General features: G+C 53.3%; 1 protein-coding gene across 6 annotated transcripts in view; it reads right to left on the bottom strand.

Annotated features, from left to right (window-relative positions):
* AKT2 (AKT serine/threonine kinase 2) overlaps window positions 1-24,593 on the bottom strand; it is a 50,507-nt gene that overhangs the window by 25,004 nt on the left and 910 nt on the right. For 4 of the 6 annotated variants that reach the window (XM_049095183.1, XM_049095170.1, XM_049095186.1 and 1 more), the window contains exon 2: window positions 4,022-4,151. In XM_049095183.1, coding sequence (XP_048951140.1) covers window positions 4,022-4,067 — 46 coding nt within the window. In that variant the 5' untranslated portion in view covers window positions 4,068-4,151. Of the gene's footprint in view, window positions 1-4,021; window positions 4,152-4,783; window positions 4,927-7,257; window positions 7,388-24,593 lie in introns of those variants that run through there. The other 2 variants (XM_049095178.1, XM_049095185.1) reach the window with 2 other exon arrangements.

Raw genomic sequence — 24,593 nt, 5'->3', positions numbered from 1 at the left:
ACACACTAAAAACTACAAAATACTGCTTTTAATAAATAGCTCAATTAAAAAATGAACAAAGGGCTTGAACAGACATTGCTCTAAAGATGTAAAAATGGCCATGAAAAAATGCTCAACATCATTAGGTACTGGGAAAATGCAAGTGAAAAGCAATAATGAGCTGCTACCTCACACCCACTAGAAGGATTGTAATTTAAAAGAGAGAGAAAAGAAAAGGGACGCCTGGGTGGCTCAGTCAGTTAAGCATCTGACTTTTCTTTTTTTTTTAAGATTTTATTTATTTATTTATTCATGAGAGACACAGAGAGAGAGGCAGACACATAGGCAGAGGGAGAGCAGGCTCCATGCAGGAAGCCCAATATGGTACTTGATCCCGGGACTCTAGGATCACGCCCTGAGCCAAAGGCAGACGCTCAAACACTGAGCCACCCAGGTGTCCCAAGCATCTGACTCTTGATTTCAGCTAAAGTCATGATCTCAGGTTGTGAGATGGAGCCCTGTGTTGGGCTCTGTCCTAGGCATGGAGCCTATTTAAGATTCTCTCTCTCCCTGTCCCTCTGTCCTTCCCTCCTCTAAAAAACTTTAAAAATAAGCAAAATAATAATAGAGAAAGAAAACAAAAACAGAACAATGCTGGTGAGGATATAGGAGAAATGAAACCCTTGTGCACTGTTAATGGGAATGTAAAATGCTGCAGTTCTGTGAAAAGTCTGGTGCTTCCTCCAAAATTTAAATACAGAATACACTATAGATCATAAATACAGAATATACAACCCTGATACATACAGACATAAAAACATATATAATCACACAAATTGCATGTGATTATGATTATGGAATACATGACCCAGTTTATTTTTATTTTTTAAAGACTTTATTTATTTATTCATGAGAGACACAGAGAGAGAGGCAGAGACACAGGCAGAGGGAGAAGCAGGCTCCATGCAGGGAGCCTGATGTGGAACTCGATCCCAGGTCTCCAGGATCACACCTTGGGCTGAAGGCAGCGCTAAACCGCTGAGCCACCTGGGCTGCCCATGACCCAATTTATATAACCTGTATAAATACAGATTATAAATATAAAACCTATGATCCAGCAATTCTACTCCCAGATTCGTACCCAAAAGAACTGAAAACAAGTGTTCAAAGGCTTGTACACAAATGTTTGTAGCAGCTCTATTCACAATAGCCAAAAGGTAGAAATAACCCAAATGTCTGCCACCAATGTATAGATCAACAAAATGTGGTATTTTCATACAATGGAAAGTTACATTAATGGCCATAAGAAGGAAAGAAGTAATCTCATCCATGCTACAATATGGATGAACCTCAAAGACATTATGGTAAGTGAAAGGGAGCTGGACACAAATGGCATTTCATTTTTATGAAATGCCCAGAACAAGTAAATCCTTAGACACAGAAAACAAAAATTGATGGCTGCCGGGGGCTGGAGGAGGGGGGCATAGGGAGTGACTGCTTAATGATGAGAATGTGTCAGAACTAGATAGAGGTAGAGGTTACACAACATCGTGAATGTACTAAGGGCTACTGAACTGTACACCATAAAATGGTCTTTTGTGTTACAGAAATTTCACCTTCATTTTAAAGAGCAAAACAAAACAATAAAACAGAAAAAACACACCTAAGGCTACCAGATGTTAGGTGAGTGTTCCTGTGTGGAAAGGGCAGGGCAGAGGGCTTCCAGGGATGGTCTTGTTCTACTTCTTGATCTGGACATTGGTTTTGGAGTGAGTTTATGATCCAGACACTCACCTGTGGTGTTTTATGTGTTGGTAATAAGGGGGGAAAAGAAAAGAAAAGAAACCTGAAAGGAAAGGAAAAACATCCTCACAATAATACCATTTTACAGATGAAAAAACTGAGGCCCAGAGAGGCTCCCAGAGACTCCTTACTTGTCCAAGGCTCAGGGGGAACTAGGATAGCTGGGCTTGGAACTCAGGTTTGTTCCATCCAGAGTCCATGCCCTTGACCACTACACTGTCTGCCTCAGTCCTGGCAGATGGGGGCTGGCCTGGAGGGGACCTGGCAAGGGGTGTGCTGAGACTGTGTCAGAAAGGGGAGAAACACATGGTATGAGTGATTCCAAGAGTTGTTCTCTCACTTTGCCTGCTCCTTGAGCAGACCCTGCTCAACAAGAGGTAGCCTGTGGGCCAGGCCTTGAGAGCACTGGTTTGGGAGGCAGAGGATAAGTCTTTGCTGAAACTTGGCAGTAAGGCAGTCTTCCTGCTGAGCCTCAGCTTCCTTGCTTATAAGACGGTGCCCACCTCACAGGACAGATATGGAAACGCAACAAAACTGGACTTGCCTACAGCAGAGCCCTTTGTCCAGCACAGAACGGACACATGGTAAACTGAGGCTCTGTTATTTTAGCCATCACAGCTGGGGTGAGATGGCACAGGTGCCCACCTTCTCTTGCCCACCTCTGCTCGGAATGGTGGGTCATGGGGGAGGCACCAGGCTGGCTCTGTGTAGAGGGTGTGACTCTTGATCGTGGGGTCGTGACTTCAAGCCCCACGTTGGGCCTAGAGCTTACTTTTAAAAAAAAAGAAATGAATGGCAGACAATGGGAGACCCAGGAGCACTGAGCATGTGTGTGTGAACAGTGCAAATCCAAAGTGGGTATGTCCAGATAAGCCATCCCAACAGCAGCTCATCTGGCCCCCTGCAGCATGAATAGAGGCATTGAAGGCCTAAGAGGCGCTGAGACCTATTTAATGCTATCAGCAGCCCTAGACCAGACACAAGCTCCCACCCCAGCTACAGTTCTCTGGCCACCTCCAGAACTCCTTACAGCCCAGCCCAGTGAGCCACTAGCCGGGGGAGACTCAGGAGCCTGAGACCCTGGCACACCCTAACACACTCAGCACCCCCACACAATCTCAGTCGTTCATTCAACAATCAGTTATGGAGCACCAACTGCATGCCAAGAACTTTCCTAGGCCCTGGGGTCACCACAATAAATAAGCCAGATAAAACCTCTGCCCTCGTAGAACTGAGTGGGAGGCCTGGGTTGTTAGCCCATTTTACCGATGTGAAACCAAGGCTCAGAGAGGTGACATAGCTTGCTCACAGTCACCAAGAGGAAGTGGCAAAGCCAGTGAGCACCACGCTTCTGGGGACAGGAGGCCTGGGCTCTGATAGCGTAGGCAAAGCTGCTGTCAAGGACTTCATTTCTCTGGGCCTCAGTTGACTACTAGCACTAGCACACGGGCCATGCCATGGCTCCCGACGCCCAGGGCTCAGATAGCCTGCAGGTCAACTAAAGCCAAGGGCCCAGCATGGCTGGATGCCACTTCCAGCTCGCCCTCGCTCTCTCCACGGCAGCCACCCTGGCCAACTCCACCAGGCACACTCTTGTCTTCGTCCCTGCTGTCCTGTTCCCTAGGACAGCCTTGCCTAGCTAAGTGTGTGTCTCCTTCCCTTGCCTCCTCTGGGCCTCCATCATTATCCCTTCCTCAGAGGCTCGCCCTCAGTCCCTACTGCTCACAACAGTACTCCTCATCACCTGACATTGTTATGTCTGCTTCTCTGTTCACTGACCCCAGCCCCCACAGGAATGTGAACTCCACGAGGGCACCACATGTCCCAAGAACCTGGGACCCCAGGACAGCCCAGCACACCACACACACTCAGTGAGTATTGACGGAATGAATGAATGTTGAGTATTACCTCACTACGTGACTTCCCATCCCTGAGCCTCAGCTTCTTCATCCATAAAGTGGGGCTATGACCAAGCCATGAATGCAGAGGCAGACTCAAGACTCGGCCTGGAGACTCGGCCCCAGGCAGGTTGCAGCTCCCCAGGCTGCTGCTGAAGGAGTCCACGAAACGAAACGGGCTTTTAAGGAGCTATTGGCCTGAGGCGGCCAGGTAGGGCCCAGCACGCTGGTGCCTCTGGCTGTAAAACCCCATACCTCTGCCTCCCCGGACACCATCTGCCAGGAGGAAAGCCAAGGCAGGAAGGGAGATACACAATCCAGGGACAAACGTAGCCCCTTACCACGCTTATGGAGCCAGCCTTCTTTGATGACAGACACCTCGTTCATGGTGGCAGCGTGACACGCTGTCACCTAGCTTGGGACAGCCCAGGGCAGCAGGACATGCAGGAGGCGCGGTGGACAGAGCACAGTCTGTAAGATAAGAAAGGAGCTCATCAGAATGCAGGGGGGACCCCGCCTCGGCCCCTTCCCTCGGGAAGGCCAGGCTCTCTGGCCCCTCTAGTGGCTCTGCTGGCGCTGCACAGGGTGGAGTCAGTGAGCACAGGGAGCCCCGCCCACTCAGCCCAGTCCGAGGAGGAAGATGTGGCCTTGTCCTCAGGGACTCCAAATGGGGACTGGGGTCTGGGGGTTGGGAAGGGGGTGGTTACCCTGTCCTCAGAGCCTCACTCCGGAGGGACAGAGCTCTCTGGCTCACGCAGGTCTCACTGAGCAGAGGCAGCCCTTCCACCCACCTTCAGGCCACACTGGGCTGGAGGAAAGGGAGCTGTGGCTCCACCCCCTATGTCACTCCCAGGCCCCCACACTGAGGTAACTTGGGATGAATCAGACAGCCCTGGGCACCTGAGGGAGTGCTCAAAGCCACCAGCACCTGCCCGCCTCCCCCTCTCCCTCCCCCCCACATACACTCTCCACACCCCCAACCCACCACCCTCAGCAAACCAAGTGCCTGCCACCCCTTGCGTCAAGTCACCCTTCACTCCCTCAGCTTCAGTCCCCTCTTTGCCCCCACCAGATGACTGAGGGAAGGAGAGTCTGACACTCACGACACTCAGGATCTTGAACAAGACAGCAGCCTACTGCATATGCACTTGTCTGGGGCTTAGGAGCCAGTCCCGGGGGTCCAACCAAGGCCGTGGTCCCTTCCCTAAGACCTCCACTTCCGTCCTCAGGGACCAGCAGCTGACAGACTGACAGACGCCGAGGCCACTGCTTCGTCTCAGGTTCCCAGGGTGGAAGGGAGAAGGGCGGGAGGCAGCTGCGCGCTGGGCCCCTACCTGGAGCCACAGGCCTGGAAAGGGGCCATGGAGCCCAAGGCGCCTTTCGCCTTTCCTGGCCTGGGGTTATTTGCGGACAGCAGGTCAGGAGCTACGGTGGCCCCCAGAGAAGCAGCAGCTGGCTCTGGGGACACCGCGAGCATCGGCTTTCTCTCATGCCCCAGGGGAGCGGGTGAGCCGGACACACTACTGCCTGGCATGTGACGGTGGCAGGCTGCCCAGACCCAGGCAGGGAAGGGAGGTAAGTGGGAGGAAGCGAAAGGAAAGACAAGATGGACAGTGACAGGGAAGTAAACAGCGGGGTGAGAAATCACGTTCTGGATTCTGAGCTGCAAAGGCAGGGCCAGGAGCAACACAGGGGTGCCCTCCTTCAGCAGGGATGACCAGCACTTGGGGGCTCAGGCTCCACGGGTGGAACCCCCAGGACCACAGACCCTCGAGCCTGAATACTCCACCAGCCTGCGCGTCCACCTCTAATGTGACCAGTCTCTGCACCTGCCCCACCCCACGCCCCGCCTCCTGCCCTCCCCAGCCCGCTCATTGGCAGGGGTCCAGGGCTGTCCTCTCCATCTGCGGTCCCCCACCCCCTTCCATCCGTCCCTGTTCGCCAGCCAGACCCCCTCGAACCTGACCCAGTCCTTCCCCCACTCAAAACCCTCCCGTGGCTTCCCGCTGGCCTCGGGAAAGAGCCAAGCTCCCTTGCTTGGGATTCAAGGCCCTTCAGGACCCGGCCTCTGCTGACCTTCACTCCAGCTGCCTCCTGCCCCTGCTCAGCTCAGCAGTCCCCAATGTCCATCCACCTGCTTCCTGACGCCTCTCCCAACTGCCCTGGCCTTCTCCCCAGGCTCTGAGTCTCTGCTCTCAAAGCAATTACTCCATCTAAATCTTAAATCTGGCCCTGTCCCCCCAAGTTAAAAACCTTTCCAGGGTTCCTCAGTGTGCTCAGACACAGAACAAAGTCCTTTCCACCACAAGCCTAATGTCACCTAGAAAGTTCTCTATTGAACCTTAATGACTGTGACAATAATTATTACACCTGGTACTACCTACGTCTCCGGCCCCTCCTCCTCACCGCCCCCTCCTGTCTCTCAGGTCCATCCTTCTGGCCTCCATCCCTGGTACCTCCGGTCTCTACTCGAGGTCTCAGCTGAACCAAAGCTGCCTCCAGGAAGCCTTTCTGAACTAGGGCTGCCTGGGTGTTCTCTGTGCACCTCCTCAGCCCATTCTCCCACCACCCATTAAGTGCTAATTTAGTGGACCAGCACAGCACCTGGATCTCTGCCGAGTACATAATGAATGAACCCAAGTCTCCCCAACCCAGGACCAGACAGCCACGGAAACAATTCCAGAGTCTGTTCACTCCACCAATCTCCTTTGAGTGTGTCCCTAAGGTCCAGACAATGTACCGGGTACCAGAGATGAATCATCAGGAAGACACAGCCCCTGCCGTCACGGAGCTCACATCCCGGTGGAGGAGGCAGACAAGGCTCAAGTACACGTGTAACAATGTCAGGTGGTGGGGAGGTGCTGTGGTATGGGGAACATGTGAGGAGGGAGGGAGCCATGCTGCCATGTAGGGAAAAGAATTTCAGACAGGGGAAGAGCACGTGCAAAGCCACTGGGGCAGGAAGTACTTGTAGATCTTGAAGAACTACCAAGGGGCCAGTGTGGCTAAGGAGCCAGGAGAGGCAGGCAGGAAGAACACTTAAGGCCTGGTGTGAGGTGGTGGTGGGAAGTTCGAGAAGTCTTCCCTGACAGGGGCTGATGCTGCGCTTTCCCTGGTACCAGCTCAGTTCAGAAATTCTAAAGAACCAGGATGGAGAACGCAAATCAAAGGAAAGGTGGACATGGAAGGACAGGACCGGGGCCTGGTGTCCAATCTTGGCTCTCCCCTTCCATCCCCAGCCCTGCGGCCGAGATTCTGCTTGTCTTGGGATAGTAAGCAGCACTGAAGCACCCACTGTGTGCAGAGGCTCAGCCTCCGGCCTGGCCTGCCCCCCGGGGAACACCCGAACACGTGGGTGAACACTCAAACATGTAAGCTGCTGCCGTGATCAGAAAGAAGCAAAGGCAGCCAGGTGTGGCCAAGAGCGGCCAGGGTTGCAGAGTCCGCGAGCCACTGCCAGCTGGGTGGCCTTGAGAGAGTAGGGTGCCGGTGCCCTCGTGGAGTCTCTCCTGAATGATCCCAGCCACCCAACCAGAGGGGCAGTGACCATGCCCTAGGGAGGGCGGAAGCCATTTACCTTGGGTCTCCCAGCTGGGGAGTGGCGGAAGCCCTGACCACTGCTCGGCACCTCGGGGCCACTTTTTACATTCTCATTTCGGCAGCTAAGACAGCCAGCACCAGCGCAGCTTGAGTGAGGGCAGGGGGAGGAACTGGAAGATCCCCCTTGCCCCGCCTGAATCCCGCCCCGTCCTCCCGCTGAGGGTGGCGCCTGGGCTGAGGTGTCTGTGACGCCGTCCTGAGGTGATGAAATACCATGCACCAAAGCCAAGAGGATGGCCTGCTCCCTGGGGAGCTGCCGCTGGAGGACAACCAGGCGGGAGGACAGAGAACAGCCTCTGGAAGCCAGGTGTCAGCACGCAGGGGCCTGCCCTGGCCGCCGGCCTGCAGGCAGCACACCCCAGGGTGGGGAGGGCCCGGTTGGCCCCATCCCCACACGCTGCTTTCCTGAAGTGTCCAGGCCAGAGTGAGCTGAGGGCCTGGGCCAGAGCTGCAGCTTGTAGGCTTGAGGTGAGCCCCCTGGGAGGCATGGTGAAAAGAGCAAGGGCACTTTGCAAGAGAGGGTACCCACGCTACCAAGGAACACACACAATCCCATTATTTAGGGGGAAATGCAAATTAAAATCATCCACCAGGATGGCTGAAATTTTAAAAACTGACAGCACCAAATGTTGACAAAGATACAAAGGAATACTGGTGAAGTCTAAAATGGTTCAACCACCATGGAATATTGCTTGGCAATAAAAATTAAAAGTCAATATGCACCCACACGCCACAAACCAGTAATTACACACACACACACACACACACACACACACCACCTCCAACAGAAAAGAGCATGTTCGTTTATCAAAGGACATATGCTAGAATGTTCACAGCAGCAATACTCATAGTGACCCCCAAACTGGAAACAGACCGAGTGTCTACCCACAGGAGAACGGATAAAACAGATATATTCATACAGCAGAACGTTACTCCACCAACTACTGACAGACTACAGGGACAAACTGTAAGAGGGGTACCATGAAATCAAAGAAGCCAGACACACAACACTACATCAAGTGTGGGTCCAGTCATAGTTAAGTTCGGAACAGGCAACACCACACTATGTGTTTAGGGGTACTTTCTCACTTATAAAACTGTGCACAACATCAAGGAAACAGATTTGCAGAAGTCGGAAGAGTGGGCAGCTTTAGGAGCAATGGAGGGGGGATTTCTGGGAGCTGGTGTGTTCTGTTGTGGTTACACAGGGCTCTGCTCTATAGCTCCTTGTTACACTGCACCACACAAGATGGTTTTATTTTTTAAGATTGATTTATTTAGGGCAGCCCGGGTGGCTCAGTGGTTTAGTGCCGCCTTTGGCCCAGGGCGGGATCCTGGAGACCCAGGATCGAGTCCCGTGTCAGGCTCCCTGCATGGGGCCTGCTTCTCCCTCTGCCTGTGTCTCGGCCTCTCTCTCTCGCCCGCCCTCCCACCCCCGCAAATAAATTAAAAAATATATTTTTAAAAAAATTTTTAAAAAAAGATTGATTTATTATTCATGAGAGACACACAGAGAGGCAGAGACACAGGCAGAGGGAGAAGCAGGCTCCATGCAGGGAGCCGGATGTGGGACTTGATCCCAGACCCCAGGATCATGCCCTGAGATGAAGGGAGATGCTCAACCATTGAGCCACCAGGCGTCCCTGAGATGGCTTTAATATATTTTTCTGGGGGCACCTGAGTGGCTCACTTGTTTACATGCCTGCTGTCTGCCTTTGGCTCAGGTCACAATGCCAGGATCCTGGGATAGAGCCAGCGCTGGGCTCCCTGCTCAGAGGGAAGTCTGCTTCTCCCTCTGCCTCTGCCCCTCCCCGTTCATGCATGCTCTCAAATAAATAAAATCTTTAAAAAAATACTGTTTTCTGTACTGTATGACAACAGAACTATTAAAAAAGAAAAAAAAGAACTGGGGTTTGAGAGCTCACAGAATGTTAGGGAGCCGAAATCAGGCCTCTTAGGCTCACCCACCCCAGGGCCAGTCTGCCTGGATTTTCCCCTCAAGACGGCCAGGTCACCAATGTAAGGAGGAAGAATCAGGGGTCCAGGGGACCTGAATTTCAACCCCAGGCTCTGCTGGCTTCCTGGCTGTGTGGCTACAGGCAAGTGATGCCCTACCCTCTGTGACTGTAGATCTTCCATCTCTACAAGGATCCCACTAGAGAAGGGCCATTCACCCCAGGAGAGGGCGGGCACACACTCTCAGCCCCACAGCATGGGGAATGGGCTGCAGTGAGGGGAAGGGACATTTAGCTCGCACAGAAGACAGCTGAGCTGGGATGAAAATCACTGCTCTCTGGGGGTGCCTCGGGGGGCTCAGTTAAGTGTCTGCCTTCAGGGCGCCTGGGTGGCTCAGCAGTTGAGCATCTGCCATTGGCTCAGGTCCTGATCCCGGGGTCCTGGGATCGAGTCCCACATTGGGCTCCCTGCAGGGAGCCGCCTCTACCTCTGCCTAGGTCTCTGCCTCTCTGTCTCTCTCATGAATAAATAAATAAAATCTTAATAATAAAAAAAATGTCTGCCTTCAGCTCAAGTCCTGATCTCAGGGTCCTGGGATCGAGCCCCACATGGAACCCTCTGCTCTACAGGGAGTCTGCTTCTCCCTCTCCCGCTGTTCTCTCTCGTTCTCACTCTTGCTCTCAAATAAATCAATCTTTAAAAAAAGAAAAGAAAAGGAAATCACTGCTTTCAGTGATCAGCTCTGAGCAGGGATGGGGCAAGGCAACCAGACAGGGGTCCCTGAGGAGGCTGACAACTCTGGCAAGTTTTATTTGTTTAAATAGCTGCTGACTACACGGGTGTCACTGACTTACTCTATCGTTAGGTCTCAAACGCTCTATAATAATTTATTTTAAAACTTCTTTAAGACATTTGTAGGGATGCCTGGGTGGCTCAACGGTTAAAACGTCTGCCTTCAGCTCAGGGCGTGATCCTGGAGTCCTGGGATTGAGTCCCACATTGGGCTCCCTGCATGGAGCCTGCTTCTCCCTCTGTCTGTGTCTCTGCGCCTCTCTCTCTCTCTCTCTCTCTATGTGTGTGTTTCTCATGGATAAATAAATAAATCTTAAAAAAAAAAAGACATTTGTATTCCCACCTATCACATAAGTATTAGTTAACTACTCAATAGACTCCAAGCTGCAGCTCTTTCAGAAGCTTCAGTTCACAGTATTGGAGTCAGATCCATGAGAGGCAACTTATAGGAAGATGCAGGGCCACGGGGGGCCAGGGTCAGGGGTGTCCTCATGACAGCACTGGGAAGGGACAGGGTCCCTCCAAAACGGCTTCCTCTCTGTAAAATTAGGCTTATGTGGTTCCTGAGGGGGAGAGAGGGCTGTGAAGACTCACTGAGCTCTAGGGCTTCTGTCCTTATCCCTCTAGGACACTGTAACCACCTGAGTCTGAGCCCATGCCTCCTGTGCTCAAACCCCCCAATGCCTCCATCTCACCCAGAATAAAAGCCAGAGTTCTCACAGGAGCCTCAGGACTGTATGAGGTCCACATGGTCCTGTTTACTTCCCCAAATACACACCATTTTGGCAGTGCCAACTCCTCTGGCTCCTCGAACACACCAGGCATCCCTACCTCAGGCCACCTGCTGCCCCCTCAGTTGGAATGCTCCCAGGTATCTGAGGGGCCCCATCTTACTTTCTTCAGCTTCAGCTCATATGTTACTTTCTTCGAGAAGCCTTCCTAAGTAGACAAAAGGGAGCACCCACTCTACCTCCGCTTACCCTTTATTCTTTTTTAAAGAAAAAAATTTGTGGGATCCCTGGGGTGGCACAGCGGTTTGGCGCCTGCCTTTGGCCCAGGGCGCGATCCTGGAGACCTGGGATCGAGTCCCACGTCGGGCTCCCGGTGCATGGAGCCTGCTTCTCCCTCTGCCTGTGTCTCTGCCTCTCTCTCTCTGTGTGACTATCATAAAAAAAAAAAAAAAATTAAAAAAAAAGAAAAATTTGTAAAAGATTTTATTTATTTATTCATAAGAACACAGAGAAAGAGAGGCAGAGACACAGGCAGAGGGAGAAGCAGGCTCCATGCAGGGAGAGCCCGACGTGGGACTCAATCCTGGGTCTCCAGGATCACGTCCTGGGCTGAAGGCGGCGCTAAACCGCTCAGCCACCCAGGCTGCCCTACCCTTTATTTTTCTCCATACCTCCTCTTATCTTTTCTCTGTAAGCATTTATCATTGCTCACATGACTACGTATTTACTTAGCAACTTATTGTCAACTTCTCCCCACTACGATGTCAGCAAGGTAAGAGCAGGGGTTCTGGCTGGAATCCTCTGAGCCTCACATGGTGCTGGGCACACAGTGGGCCCATAAAAAGCTATCTGTGGAATGAATGCGCAGACTGAAGCCCTGCACCCAGAATCAGGCTCAGAGTAAGTCAGATTCCTTTTCTTGCCACTTGTCAGGTCCCTTTTTCCTTTGGCCCCCTCTCCCTGACCTGGTTTCTATGCCAGACAGCACAGATGGCAGAAGGGAGGCAGGAGGGGAGGCTCTGTGGCTCCTGGAGCTGGAGACAGTGGGGTGGGGCTCCTTGCCTGCGCTGCAACCCCTCAGGGGCCTCCCGGCCTGCCCTCTAATCTGCGCCTTCGCCTTCCCTACTCCCTGAGGAGGACGTGCTCAGGAGATAAATGCAAAGACAACAGGAACCTGTCCTTCAACAGGCAGCACCTGCTTGCAGGAATCTGGGAGGAAAGGCACGCAGCGTGCTGGGCAAGCGGAGAGGGAAGGAGCTCCCTTGTTTGCCATCCGCAGCTCTGGGAACTGGTCCTGTGCTTTGTGAGCGCACTTTAGCAAAGTTAAAAAAGTGGCAACCGCCCCAGCTGGAATTTCTCCTGCAGAAAATGCTCACGCCACCGCACAGAAGTTCTAAGGAGGGGGTTTCTCCGTCTCAGCACGAGTGTTATTTGGGGCCGGGTAAGTCTTGCAGGAGGAGGTTTATCAGCATCCCTGGTCTCTACTTGCACACCTTCTCCTGAGCTGTGACTATTAAAAGTCCTCACACAGGCACCTTGGCTTGCTCAGGCAACTAAGCATCTGACTCTTAATCTTGGTTCAGATCATGATCTTGGGGTTGCAGGATGAGCCCCAGTTAAGGCTCTGTGCTCAGTGCGGAGTCTGCTTGTCCCTCTCCCTCCCCCTCTGCCCCTCCCCGTTCTCCCACTCTCTAAAATAAATACAATCTTTTTTAATTAAAGATTATTTATTCATGAGACACAGAGCGAGAGGCAGAGAGAGAAACAGGCTCTCCGCAGGGAGCCTGATGCGGGACTCGATCTGGGGACCACAGGATCACACCCTAAGCCAAAGGCAGACACCCAACTGCTGAGCCACCCAGGCAGTCTGGCGCCTGCCTTTGGTCCAGGGCGCAATCCTGGAGTCCCGGGATTGAGTCCCGGGATCGAGTCCCACGATCGAGTCCCACGATCGAGTCCCACGTCAGGCTCCCTGCATGGAGCCTGCTTCTTTCTCCCTCTGCCTGTGTCTCTACCTCCCTCCCTCCCTCTCTGTGTGTCTATCGTGAATAAATAAATAAATAAATAATCTTTTTTAAAAATCTTAAAAAAAAAAAAAAAAAACCCACGACCAAAGGTCCCCTGTAGGCAGAGCCACGCCCTGGTTGGGTAGCGCTGTTCTGAGGGTCCACTTGATGAAAACGTGAGAGACTAAAAGGGACCGAAATGCCAGCGCCCCAGGGCTCTGGCATCTAGCAACAGTTAATGTGACCACACTCAAAAAAGGGAGCAAATGCCTGTGTGCCTGTGTCTCATTTACCACAGGCCAGGCACACCCAAGTGCTCTGCACGTGGGAATTCAACCCTCCCAGGCACTTTTACAATCTCTTTTTAGTGAAGCAACTACATCACAAAGTGTGGTGACCGGTGCCAGTCGCCAGACCAGGAAGCACGGAGCTGGGCGGGGGGCAGGCGGCCACGCGGCCTCTGGAGTCTGGCAGACTAGGAGCCAGGCCCCAGCTCCCCAGCTTTATAGGCTCCAAGCCTCTCCCTCTGTGAAGCGGGGAGGCCAGCAGTGCCTCCAGTGGGGGCTCATGAACACCCGGTCCTGGATGGGGGGGTCACTCCCCAGGAGAAGCAGCCTCCGCCTGCGACCTGGCCAGTGGCATTTGGTGTGCTCACGGCTCAACAGAACATCCTCTCCCACCACACAAACGGGTACAGGGCACAGGGCCTGGATTCTGGCTCTTTCGCCCGTGGATGCTCAGGAGCTGGCCGTGCTCGTCACAGCCCAAGTATAAATGTCACCCACAGCATCCTCTTCAGAAAAGCAGTCATCGGATCGGATCCGACTGACAATGGATTTTCAGGGAAGAACGTCTTGGGCCGGAGACCAGGAGGAAGTGAGTGTTTAAATGTCACCTGCGTGGAAAGAATTGTGCCAAGGGAGGCAGAACCATGGGAGCAGGAGCCAGGGCTGCCTCAGGAACCAGATGCGCTTCCACCTCAGCTCTGCCACTTGCTGTGGGAGCCCCGGCACATGGCTTCCCCTGCCCTCCCCTGAAGCTCTCCAGCCACGCATTAGAGATAGGAACAGTATGCTGCTCCATGCTGCAGTGAGGACCAAAGGAGCTAATCCACCTTTGAACTCCGCCAGTTCAGAGTTCAGCACCTATCAGGTGTGATTCCCTCTGCTAGGGGGAGGCGGGATGAAGGGGGGGGACCCGCTTCCTACGTTGCACGTTTTGGTAACACGTGAATTTTTACCTATTCCACCTCCTTGGTGGGAAGGCAGAGTTAACAACACTTTTTTTCTCTTAAAGAGCACACGGTCCCCTCATTTGCCCCATCTGTCTACTCGGAGCAGGTAGGCCCGGGAGCAGGCTGAGGATGTAGGCGGGCTGCAAAAGATACTGGGCCAAAAATAAACACAGAGCAGATTTCCTTCTCTTCCTTGCCACCCCCGCCCCACACCTTCCCCCTCAGCCCAACTCCCAGGGCCTTACATACCCATAGAAATCACATCAAATATCTGAGTCGGCCTGGCCATGGGCTCCAAACACACCGAGTACACCAGGCTGCAGCCAGACAGAGACCCTCCAAACACAGCTCTGACGCTGTCCCTCCCCTGCTTGGGGATCACATCCAAGGCCTTCCTGGAGACAAGGGCCCACCTGAAGGAGCCCCTGCTTATCTTCCTGCCTTGTCGATCAGCAATGCATCCCCCCCCCCCCAACACACAAACACGTTTCCCTTCTCCTGGTCCCTTGAACACTCCTTGCTCTTTCGCTCTCTCTCCCTCTCATGCCCCAAGACCTTTGCATGTACTAGCCCCGCACTTGGCACACTGCTCATCCATCTTCACCTGCTAAATCCTTATTTCCTCAGGGACTGCTCCTTGCTCCACAATGAGTGTCCTCTTGTGGCACTTACCTCTAATGTGCTGTCACTTGGACAGTTGTTTGGGTAATGGTGCCTCCCTCATTGGATGGGGAGCTCCACAGGCAGGGATGGGGAGTGTCCTGGTCCCCACTGTGTCCCCACCACAGGGCCAGGCCCAGAGCTTCCATGAATTCAGGGTAGTGGAGCAAACACAATCATAGTTTTCAAGGTCAGAGTTGGGTCAATAAAGTCAAAAAATCCTGCATTCATTCATTCTGCAAATATGGCACCTATGCTGCATCAGCACTGCTCTGGTCACCAGGGAGGCAGCAGTGACCAAAACAGAACTCCTTGCCCTAGGGGAGTTTATGGGGGGAAGGGCGAGGCAGAGAGAGGGTGGACAGGCCTTAAAATAAAGCTAAATGAATAGACAAATTACATCCTGGAAGAGAAGATGACAAACATTATGGAGAAAAGCAGCACACAGAGGACTAGATATGTGGGAAGGGGTGAGTGTTTCTGGTTTTATCCAGGGAGGTCAGGGAAAGGCTCACTGAGATGGTGAAATATAAGCAGAAATTCTCACTGAGATGAGGCATCACTGGGTCAGGGGAGGAGGAGTGTGCCCCAGGCCCAGGGAGTGCAGAGGAAGCGGTGGGGGGGGGTTGCTATCTGGGCAGGTCCTAGGAGGCCACTCTAAGGGCCGTGGCTATTTCTTAGGGACAGAAAGGGATACACAGGGGGATACTTGGGGCACAGGGGGATGCAGAGTTCCTGGCCCCAGTGAGGCAGAGGTTGCATCATAACCACCTTTTGCAGCTGTCCACAGAAAAAGCCCTATGCACTGGCCTCTCTCACCTCCTGCTCACCTGGACCTACACTTTACCAAGGGAGAAAACTGAGGACAGGAAGGATGCAGGGAGTACCCAATGCTAGGCACCCAGGACATGGCAGAGGAAACTGGATCATATCCATCCCGGCCCTGAGCTGCTTCCACCTCCTCCTGCCCTCACTCTCAAGAGACCAAGCCCCCTCTCACATCCGAGCCAGCCATCCCTTACCATCCCTGATGCCCTGCAGGCCTGGGCTGCCCCTGATGTACACAAACACATACCTGCACACCTGCGCACATGCACACACACACTCAGGGCCCCTCCAATCTGGCTGAGGGCTTCCTCCCTCACCAGCATTGCTCCACATCCTCACCTGCCTGCCTCCCTGGTCAGCAGTTTTAAGGCAGGGTCTGGTGGTGTGAGTCTCCATCTCATCCCTGGGGCACCTAGAAGGAAGCAGGCAGGGTCCCACCCACAGCTAACACTGAGTGTTCACAATGTGCCAGGTCTGGACTCATATTAATCCTCACAGCAACCCTGGGAGGTAGATGTTATTACTAGTCCCATTCGTCAGAAGAAGAAACTGAGACCAAGAGAGAAGAAATCACATGCCCAAGATCACACAGCAGGTGGGTGCAGATGGCTGATCTGGCCAACAGAACTTTCTGTAACAACAGAAATGTAGCTACAGTGGCTAGTACAACTAAAAAACTAAATCTTTACTTGTATTTAAGTCTAATTAACTAAAACTCAAATAGCCCCACAGGGCTAGGGCTAGCATATGGGAAGTACACCTCCACAGAGCTCTCTCTGATGAAGCCCCAGGAGGCTGAAGGCAGGAGGAGGAGTAAGGTGAGGTGAGGGTCATGGGTGTGCTCATAAGCCCAAGGGGAACCCAAAGGTCTGGATCAACCCAACTTGCCAAGGAGAAGCTCCCACGTGATATCATCACTCCCAACCTGACCCACTCAGCCCAGGGAACTGAAACAGGGCTCAGAGGCCAAAATCCACACCCCGAGTGCTGGTCAAGTCAAATTCCGACTACTACTTCCAGATGCCCAGGCCGCTTCCTTGAACTTCAGTGTCCTCATCTGTAAAACAGGATTCTGATACCAACCCGAGCACATGCTTATGTTATTTCAAAAGATGTTTTGTTTTTTTGTGGGGTTTTTGTTTTGTTTTTGACAATCCAGGGTCATCATGGGGACCCAACAAAACATGCTTCAAGCATAGCTGGGGATGAGACCAGAGCTTGGGAAAACATGCAGCAATTACACAAAGGCAAACTCCAAAGTCAAGGGCCAACCAGAGCCTGAGTTAGTCAGAGCCATGGAAGTGGCAGCTATGTTAATACTGTCACTAGCTGGTTAAAAGGAATCCTCCAGGGAACCCTGGGTGGCGCAGTAGTTTAGCGCCTGCCTTTGGCCCAGGGCGCGATCCTGGAGACCGGGGATCGAATCCCACATCGGGTTCCCGGTGCATGGAGCCTGCTTCTCCCTCTGCCTGTGTCTCTGCCTCTCTCTCTCTCTCTCTGTGACTATCATAAATAAATAAAAAACGAAAAAATTAAAAAAAATAAAAAAATAAAAGGAACACCACCCCTCTCCCCATCTAGGTCTTTGGACACCAGTTTGAGAAGCACAGACTTGCCTGCCAGACCCAGGCCCTGCCACCCTCATCTGTACTGACCTCGCTCCCTGAGCTCCAGTGGTATGTACTCAGGGTCACCACACTGAGGTACACCCCACCTCACAGCCTTTACCTATGCTCACCCGTGCCCAGCCTGTTCCTTTGGGCTTTCATGTCAAGCCCTGAATGCCTCGCTCGCCTCAGGAGCCTTCCCCAAGTGCCCCTCCTGCCAAGTCCAGTCAGATGTCTGTTCCCTTCCTCTGTCACACCAAGCACTCATAAGACAAACGCTACTTCTCTGCCTCCTCCGGTAGACTGGGTGAAACTCCCTGACATACACAGCACATAGTAGGTCCTCACTAAGTTATCTGGTAGAAGAATGGAATACCCAAATGACCAAAAATAGTCAAGGGCAGGCTCCAGGGGCCATTCAGGAATTAGACTGCAAGGCAGGGGACAGGGGATACCTCCCAACCCTCAATCCTGCTTTCTGGCCTCTCAGGAAGGAAGGGGCTGGTCAAGGCTAGGGCTCTGCGGGCATTGGGGGTGGAGAGAGGCAGCTGTACTCCATCTCTCAAGCAGGAGCTAATCCAGTCATCTCCAGAACTGAGGCCTACTTCATGTGAGCTCTGTCTGGAGAACAGAAAGCAAAAGGGATCATTAGAACAACAGTAATGAGGGGTGCCTGGCCGGCTCAGTCAGTAGTGTGTGACTCTTGATCTCAGGGTTGTGGGTTCGCACCTCACATTGGGTGTAGAAATTACTTAAAAATAAAATCTTTAAAACGACAACAGTAATTACCTCAGAAACAGTGGCCATGGCATTGATCGGAGGCAGAAGAACCAGTCTCAAAAAGGCAGATTCAACCCCAGATAGAGCTGGGTTTTAATTTCCTGTGGGCCACCAACACTGTGACTTTGGGCAAATCCAATAACCTGCCTGGGCCTTTACTCGCTCATCTATGAATTGGGAGGAAGAGTTGCGCTGAGCTCCGAGGTCTGGTGAGGACTGGTGAGAGCAGCACAGTAGGCCCCCGAGCAGGGCCAGGCACAGAAAGGCCACCCTGCTAGCTCTGGATAACAACGCAACGTTCTACATAGCTTTCTGTGCCTCAGTTTCTCTTTTTTTTTTTAATTTTTATTTATGATAGTCACAGAGAGAGAGAGAGAGAGAGAGGCAGAGACATAGGCAGAGGGAGAAGCAGGCTCCATGCACCGGGAGCCCGATGTGGGATTCGATCCCAGGTCTCCAGGATCGCGCCCTGGGCCAAAGGCAGGCGCCAAACCACTGCGCCACCCAGGGATCCCCCAGTGCCTCAGTTTCTTAAGTACCAATGGTGGTGACTATTACCTCACGGGCTGCTGTGTCCAAACTAACACACACAGGCTGCTCAGAGCCATGTCTGGCTGAGAGGGAGCTTGATGGTGGGTGTGATTAATATTCCTGTCGGGAGCCCTCCCCGGCAGAAACCTCAGCTGATCCACCTGCCACCTCCTCCCAAGGCTCCAAACACACAGCAGCTCCACCAACCAACAAGTCCAGGCTGGCTGTATCCAGAGCCCCTCGTCTGCTCACAGATGCCCACCCTGACCCAGCTTACCATCTCCAGTAGTTGCAGCAGGGCCGATCCACTGAGCACGTTCCCAGGAGGCCCCATGTCAGGCCCCTACTAATACATAAGATTCCTGAATCCTCCCTACAGGCCCACTTGGTAGGGTTGTTCCCATTTCAGCTAAGTAAAATGCACCTCAAAGAGAAGAAATAGGCCCCCAGGGTTCGACGGCAACTAAGGGAGAAGCGAGAAGCAGGGTGTACACCCAGGTGAGCTGGGACCACTATGCAATGACCCCCACGATGACAAAGCCCTTGAATTCGGGCCAAGAGGGGTGGGAGGCACAGGGGGACAAGGAAGTGGCAGCCGCCTCAGTCCATTCGGAAAGGGCCCACGAGGTGGCAAACCAAGGCAGGCTTGGATTTCTGGCCTCACCCTTAGAAACAACATCTGCAGACGAGCTCCCTGGGCAGAGCGGCAGGGCTCGAGGAACTTCCTGCACGGACCTCTATGTGTAGTCTTCCCTCAGCCGACCCCAGCTTACCGGCCCCCGCTTCATGCACCCAGTACAGCCAGGCCCTGCTGCGGGTGCTGAGTTGGCGGTGGGTCCTGCCCCCTAGGGGGCCAGGCCCCAGCTCCCACCCCCACCCTGCCCCTCCCACACCCGCTCCCTCCTTCCCTCCCTCCTGGTTTCGCTCCCAGGACTGTCTCCCCTAGCTGGGCCTCTTGCTGCTTGGCTGGTTGTCCAGAAGAGCCTGCCACGGAACCACCCCACCGTGCAGCCCAGAGGCCTGGTGTTTGAGAGCCTTCCACTGAGAGCTCTTGGGAAGTTGAAGAGAGGCCCAGGGAAGGGTGTTCGTTGGTCCTCCAGAGGCCTGCAGATCAACTTCAAAAGACACTCCTTTCCAAAAAAAAAAAAAAAAGACACTCCTTTCCATCCCCTCATCCCAAAGGATTTCTGGAGACCCCAGAAAGTTTGCTCTGAGGGTCTCTACTCCCTCCAGGAAGACAGCCCAGAGTAAGCCTAGCAAAATCAACAGCCCAGCCTCTGCTTACTACACTAAGCCTTTGGTATGAGGCTCGGGTACAGGATTTGAAGCCACCCTCACCCATGATGACCTGGTCTGGGAAGACTCTGCCCAAATTCAGAGCCCATCGCCAACACTGCTAGTTTGGGGACCCAGCACAGGTTTCGGAGGCTCTCCAGGCCTCTGCAAGGTGGGAATCAGAGCTGATTCCTTCCCCATCTAAGGTATCTTCATTCAAGTCCTCCCCCAGCTCCTTTACAGCACTCCTATCCCTACCTATAAGTCACCTCCTCCAGGAAGCCCTCCCTGATCATCCTAGTTAAAACACAGTAATATCCCCATACTTTCTTTCCCCTGACCTCCTTTCATTTTTGCTTTCATAACACTGATCACAAACTGATCTCCTATCCTAGATTTGTTTGCTGAGCACCTGTATCTACTACAAAGTAGGCCCATAAGGCCTGGTCTTCCAAGTTCTATAGCAGCCAACCAGGAACACAGACGCTGCTGCGTGGAAGGTCAAATCAGCCACGTACAGCTTCTCTCAGGTATTACTATTGTTCTGCACTGTTATTTGATATTAGCCCAGCTGTTTGGGTTGGGGAAGGATAAGCACAAATCACCTAGCTGAGCCTCCCCCATCTGTCCCTAAACGGAACAGCCCCAGGCCCTGGGGAATGCGGTGTGAAAACCACAAAGGAGGGAGGCGACCATCACGCCTTCGCTGTTTCTAAGGCAGTGATTCTACTCAAGGGGGAAGTGGGAGGCATGTGAAACTCCCTGACCAGCGACCCCCCCCCCCTCCCCACCCCAGGCAGAAGCCTGAGAACCTCTTCTGGCAAAAGGCACCTTCCGAAGCTTGAAATTTGACCAAGCCGTTCCTCAGAGCAGTCTGCAAGGCTCTGACCCCTGCCTGCCCTCTGCCCCTGGTGTCCCCTCACTCACCCTGCCCTGCCACATGGGTCTCCTCCATGCTGCAGCTCCCTGCACCTCACCAAGCTTTCAATTCTGGCACTATGGTCACCCCCCACACACAGCGCACTCCAAGGCTGTTCCTTCTCACTCACCTGGCCCACCTGATCCAATCCGAGATCAGTGAAGAGGCCTTCCTGACAACTAAGGAAGCTCCCAGTCACACCTGACTCTAACTGACTGCCTAGCACCTCCTCTTAACCTGTCCCTTGTTTATTCATCAGGTTGACAGTTTATCTGGTTTGTCTCTCTCGGTTCCACGGAGGGAGCAGCTCTGTCCAGTGCACCGCTGCATCCTTGTCACCTGAAGCAATGCCAGGCATGCAGTAGGCACTCAACAAATGCTGCTGGTTAAACAAAACCCTCTGGCTCTGCAACATCTTCAGAATCCAATGCACACTTCTCCTCCCCCCAGCCCAGGTGGCTCTGCACAGCTGGGCCCCTCACTCCCATGAGCACTTCTGCTCCTCACCCAGCTTGCGCCCACCCTTCTGCCTCACAGCCTTCAAAAGGACTGTTCTCACCTGGGTCAAGGCCCTTCCTGCCACTCCTGGGGGCTGTGGTGGAGATTCAGTAAAAGCACATATAGCAAGGGGGTTTAGCAGAGCCTGACATCTAAAAAAGAGCTCGAGTTCTGACCTTGGAGGAGCTCTGGGCAGCAACTGTGTGGGAGGATGAGGAGGCCTGGGTGCTGCACTTGCCACCCTTTATTTGATTATATGTCCCCACCTCCGCCCCAACCCTCCAAAACCTCTGTTTCCTCATCTGGAAAATGGAGATGCTAATTTCAGCTAGGCCCTCTTCCTGGTGGTACCTGCCGAGGCTCTGTAGCCTGGGATGGGCCTTCAAAATCCTAACAGGAGTAATAAGTATTACAGTCGCTAAGATATCCTGAGGGCTCACTGTGTGTCAGGCACTCTTCTCAAAAAGAACAGGAAACATTTACTGGAGGCTGTTACGCTATAAATGCTTTCCACAAATTAACCCGTTTAACCTTCAGGACAATGTATGGGGTGGGGGTGGAGGGGATGACCATCCCCTGACACAGACAGTGAAAGCTCAGAGAAGTTGAGGAATCTGCTCAAGGTCACATAACCAGGGAGTGCTTGAGCTGGATTTGAACCCCGTGCTCTGAATCACTTTGGTGCAGCCCCTTACAGAGGTCAGAAACCAGGACACCAGATTCCAGGATTCTGGCTGGCCCAGTTGGACCAGTGGCTGGACCCGGACACCTGAGAGGACTGAGGGTAGGGCATGGGGTAGGACGGATGCCCTCAGGACTGCCGAGTGCGCATCTGCACGGTGTCAGCCACCTTTTTAGGAGCTTTTCATGGATGAACTCGTTTCATCCTCACAACAGTCTGAGGTGGGTGCTGTTCAGAGCCCACTGCACAAGATGTAAACACTGTACTCCAAGGTCACACAGCCAGAACGTGAAAGCACCAAACCCTGCCCATCATACAATCCATGGGCAGGAAGCTGGAACAGTGATCCCCCATGTTACCCCCAGCTGTGTTACTCCCTGCATGTCTCCACTGCTGCTTTCTCCTGGCTCCCAGCACAGAGTCTGCACTGGGTTAAAAGACATCCCGGCTCAACTCTGAGGAGGGACCAAGTTTCACCAGCAAACCCAGAACTACTAGACTGGCTGCTGGCAGAGGTGCTCACAGCAGCCATGAGCTTGGAGGGGCAGAAGAAAGAATTGCCCAAGGGTGTGGCTAGCAGGGTTCAGTGCAGGGCCTTTGAGGTGCCGGAGACCCACTGCAGTTTGGGATCCGGGGAACAAAGAATGTCTGACACCAGGAGCAAGCTGACTTGGGTTCAAAGCCCAGCCTGCCCCTAGGGTCTGAGGAACTTAGGGCAAAGGGATTCTTCCTGAGTCCCGATGTCTCATTCTGCAAGATGGAGAGAAATCCATTCCTGGGAGCAACTACCTCAGTTCGTCACTTGTTGATAAGATGTTCACTGAGGCCAAACTGGGCCAGGGGTTCATATACTACTTCTGGCTGTGACACATCAATCATTTCACTTCACAGCAGGTGTTGTCAGTCTCCTTATCTGTAAAATGGGCACCACACTCCTACCTAGCTTATGGGAATCTATAAAATGGGCACAACCATACCTACCTTGAAGGTGTGTTTTGAGACTTAAATGAGCTCACATGTGTGAAAGGGTTGCTACACGCCTGACATACTGTGGATGGCCAATAAACGCTGGCTGTTCCCTAGCTCTGGAAATGATTTGCTTCTCTGTGCTAGTTTCCCCTTCTAAAACGGAGATCGTGCAACAGTACCTCCGGCTCTAGGACATATTCGGCAAGTTAATCAATGTGAGGCACCCTGAATAGTATGTGGCACACAGAACACAATAAATGTCAGCCATCAGTCTCATGATTATTGTTTTTATTGCTCCTGTTAACCTTGTCAGGCAAACCTTCTAAAAACTGGCATAAGGAGACCAGAGAAACTAACCCCTAGTGGAGAAAAATTCAAGAGCCCTACCATCTTGCAGAGACTCAAGGACCGTTTTCTAGGAACCACAGCCAGGAAAGTCAGTCAGCTTAGAAGCCAAGGATGTGGATCAGAAGCAACCATCTGCCACCCCCTTTGACCCCATCACCAGTCCACGTTAGCTGGGTCAATCAGGGACTGCAGCCAGCCCTCCGGGAACTCCAGACCCAGGGCAAAGGCTACCAGGCAAGCCAAGGTCACGAGCCGGCCTAGGGAGCAGGGATAGTGGCTCCAAGCACCCACCCAGGAACCACAGCAAGAAACTAAATCCATGGGGGATTTGGCCACCCTAAGTCCTTCAGAGAAACCATCCTCCTTGATTCGGGCTGGGACAGGGCACCCCTGCCCAAGTCCCCTTGGCCCGTGCAGAGAGGAACAGCTGGGAAAACAGCTCTCAGCCTCATTGTCGCCTAATGGTGAGAGCAAGTGTTATCGCCTGGTGGGGAGTGTAAACATGATGGGAGGCTGGACAGCTAACCGGGAAGTTGCAAACAGCCTCATGGCCAGGATGGAGACTGCCATGATCTGTAGTGGTGCCTGGCTCCTCTGTACCCATCGCCAAGCAAGGTCTGGCCAGGACTGAACTCCCCCGTGCTTCTCTGAGAGGGGAAGACAGACAAGGTTGAAAGGCAGACCTGTTTACTCCAGCCCAGGCCTCTTACTGAGCCCAAGCAGCCCCCAAATGAGTGGAAGGGGGTCTTCAGAATCCCAAGGATCCAGACGTCCCCGGTCACCTTGCCTTGACAGAGAGGTGTCCCTCTCAACACTCCTTCCTCCTAAGTCTTAACAAGCAGAACCAGGGGCACAGCTCCTCAAATCTAAGCTCAATACCTCCTCCCCTCCCTAATATGGAGCTGAAAGCACAGAAACTTAAGAGGCTTCTAAGACCTCTCCTGCCCGCAGAAACAAAGCATTTGCCGAGAAAGGGTCCCACACGCCTTAAGATAGGGTCTAATAATATGAAAAGGTTGTGGGACAGACAGCAGTCCCAGTGACCATCCGATTCCCCCCAAAATCATTAAGAAGTTCAACAGCGACCCTCCCTCCTCCGGCTCCGTGTAACCCCCCAAGCCCCACCCACCAACCTCGGAGGCGAAAGCCTTTCCGCCACACTCCCCCGAACACCCACCGGGGCCTGCCCCCCCGCCCCCGCCGCGCGTCCCTCAGAGATTACAAACACCACAACTCTCCTCTGCTACGGCGCTCCTCCACGCTCAGGATGCCCCCCCCGCAGCACCCCAGTGGTATAACCCACACGGCGCTGCCTCGGCCGCACTTGGTACAGCTCCCTCGGCGGCAGCCCCCCACCTCCCTAGAACACGCTGGAGGGAGCGCTCCCACAGCCCCGAACGGGAACAGCCCCCTACGCCGGGGAAGGCGCGCCCCCCCGATGGCTCAGCTGCCGCACACCGGGCGGGCGCTCCCTTCCCATCCCACTGGCTCAGCCCC

The sequence above is a fragment of the Canis lupus genome, chromosome 1 (genome assembly GCF_003254725.2).
Source record: "Canis lupus dingo isolate Sandy chromosome 1, ASM325472v2, whole genome shotgun sequence".
NCBI classification, from domain to species: Eukaryota; Metazoa; Chordata; class Mammalia; order Carnivora; family Canidae; genus Canis; species Canis lupus.
Note: the sequence above shows the minus strand (reverse complement) of the source record. Positions and strands in the feature narration are given on the sequence as shown.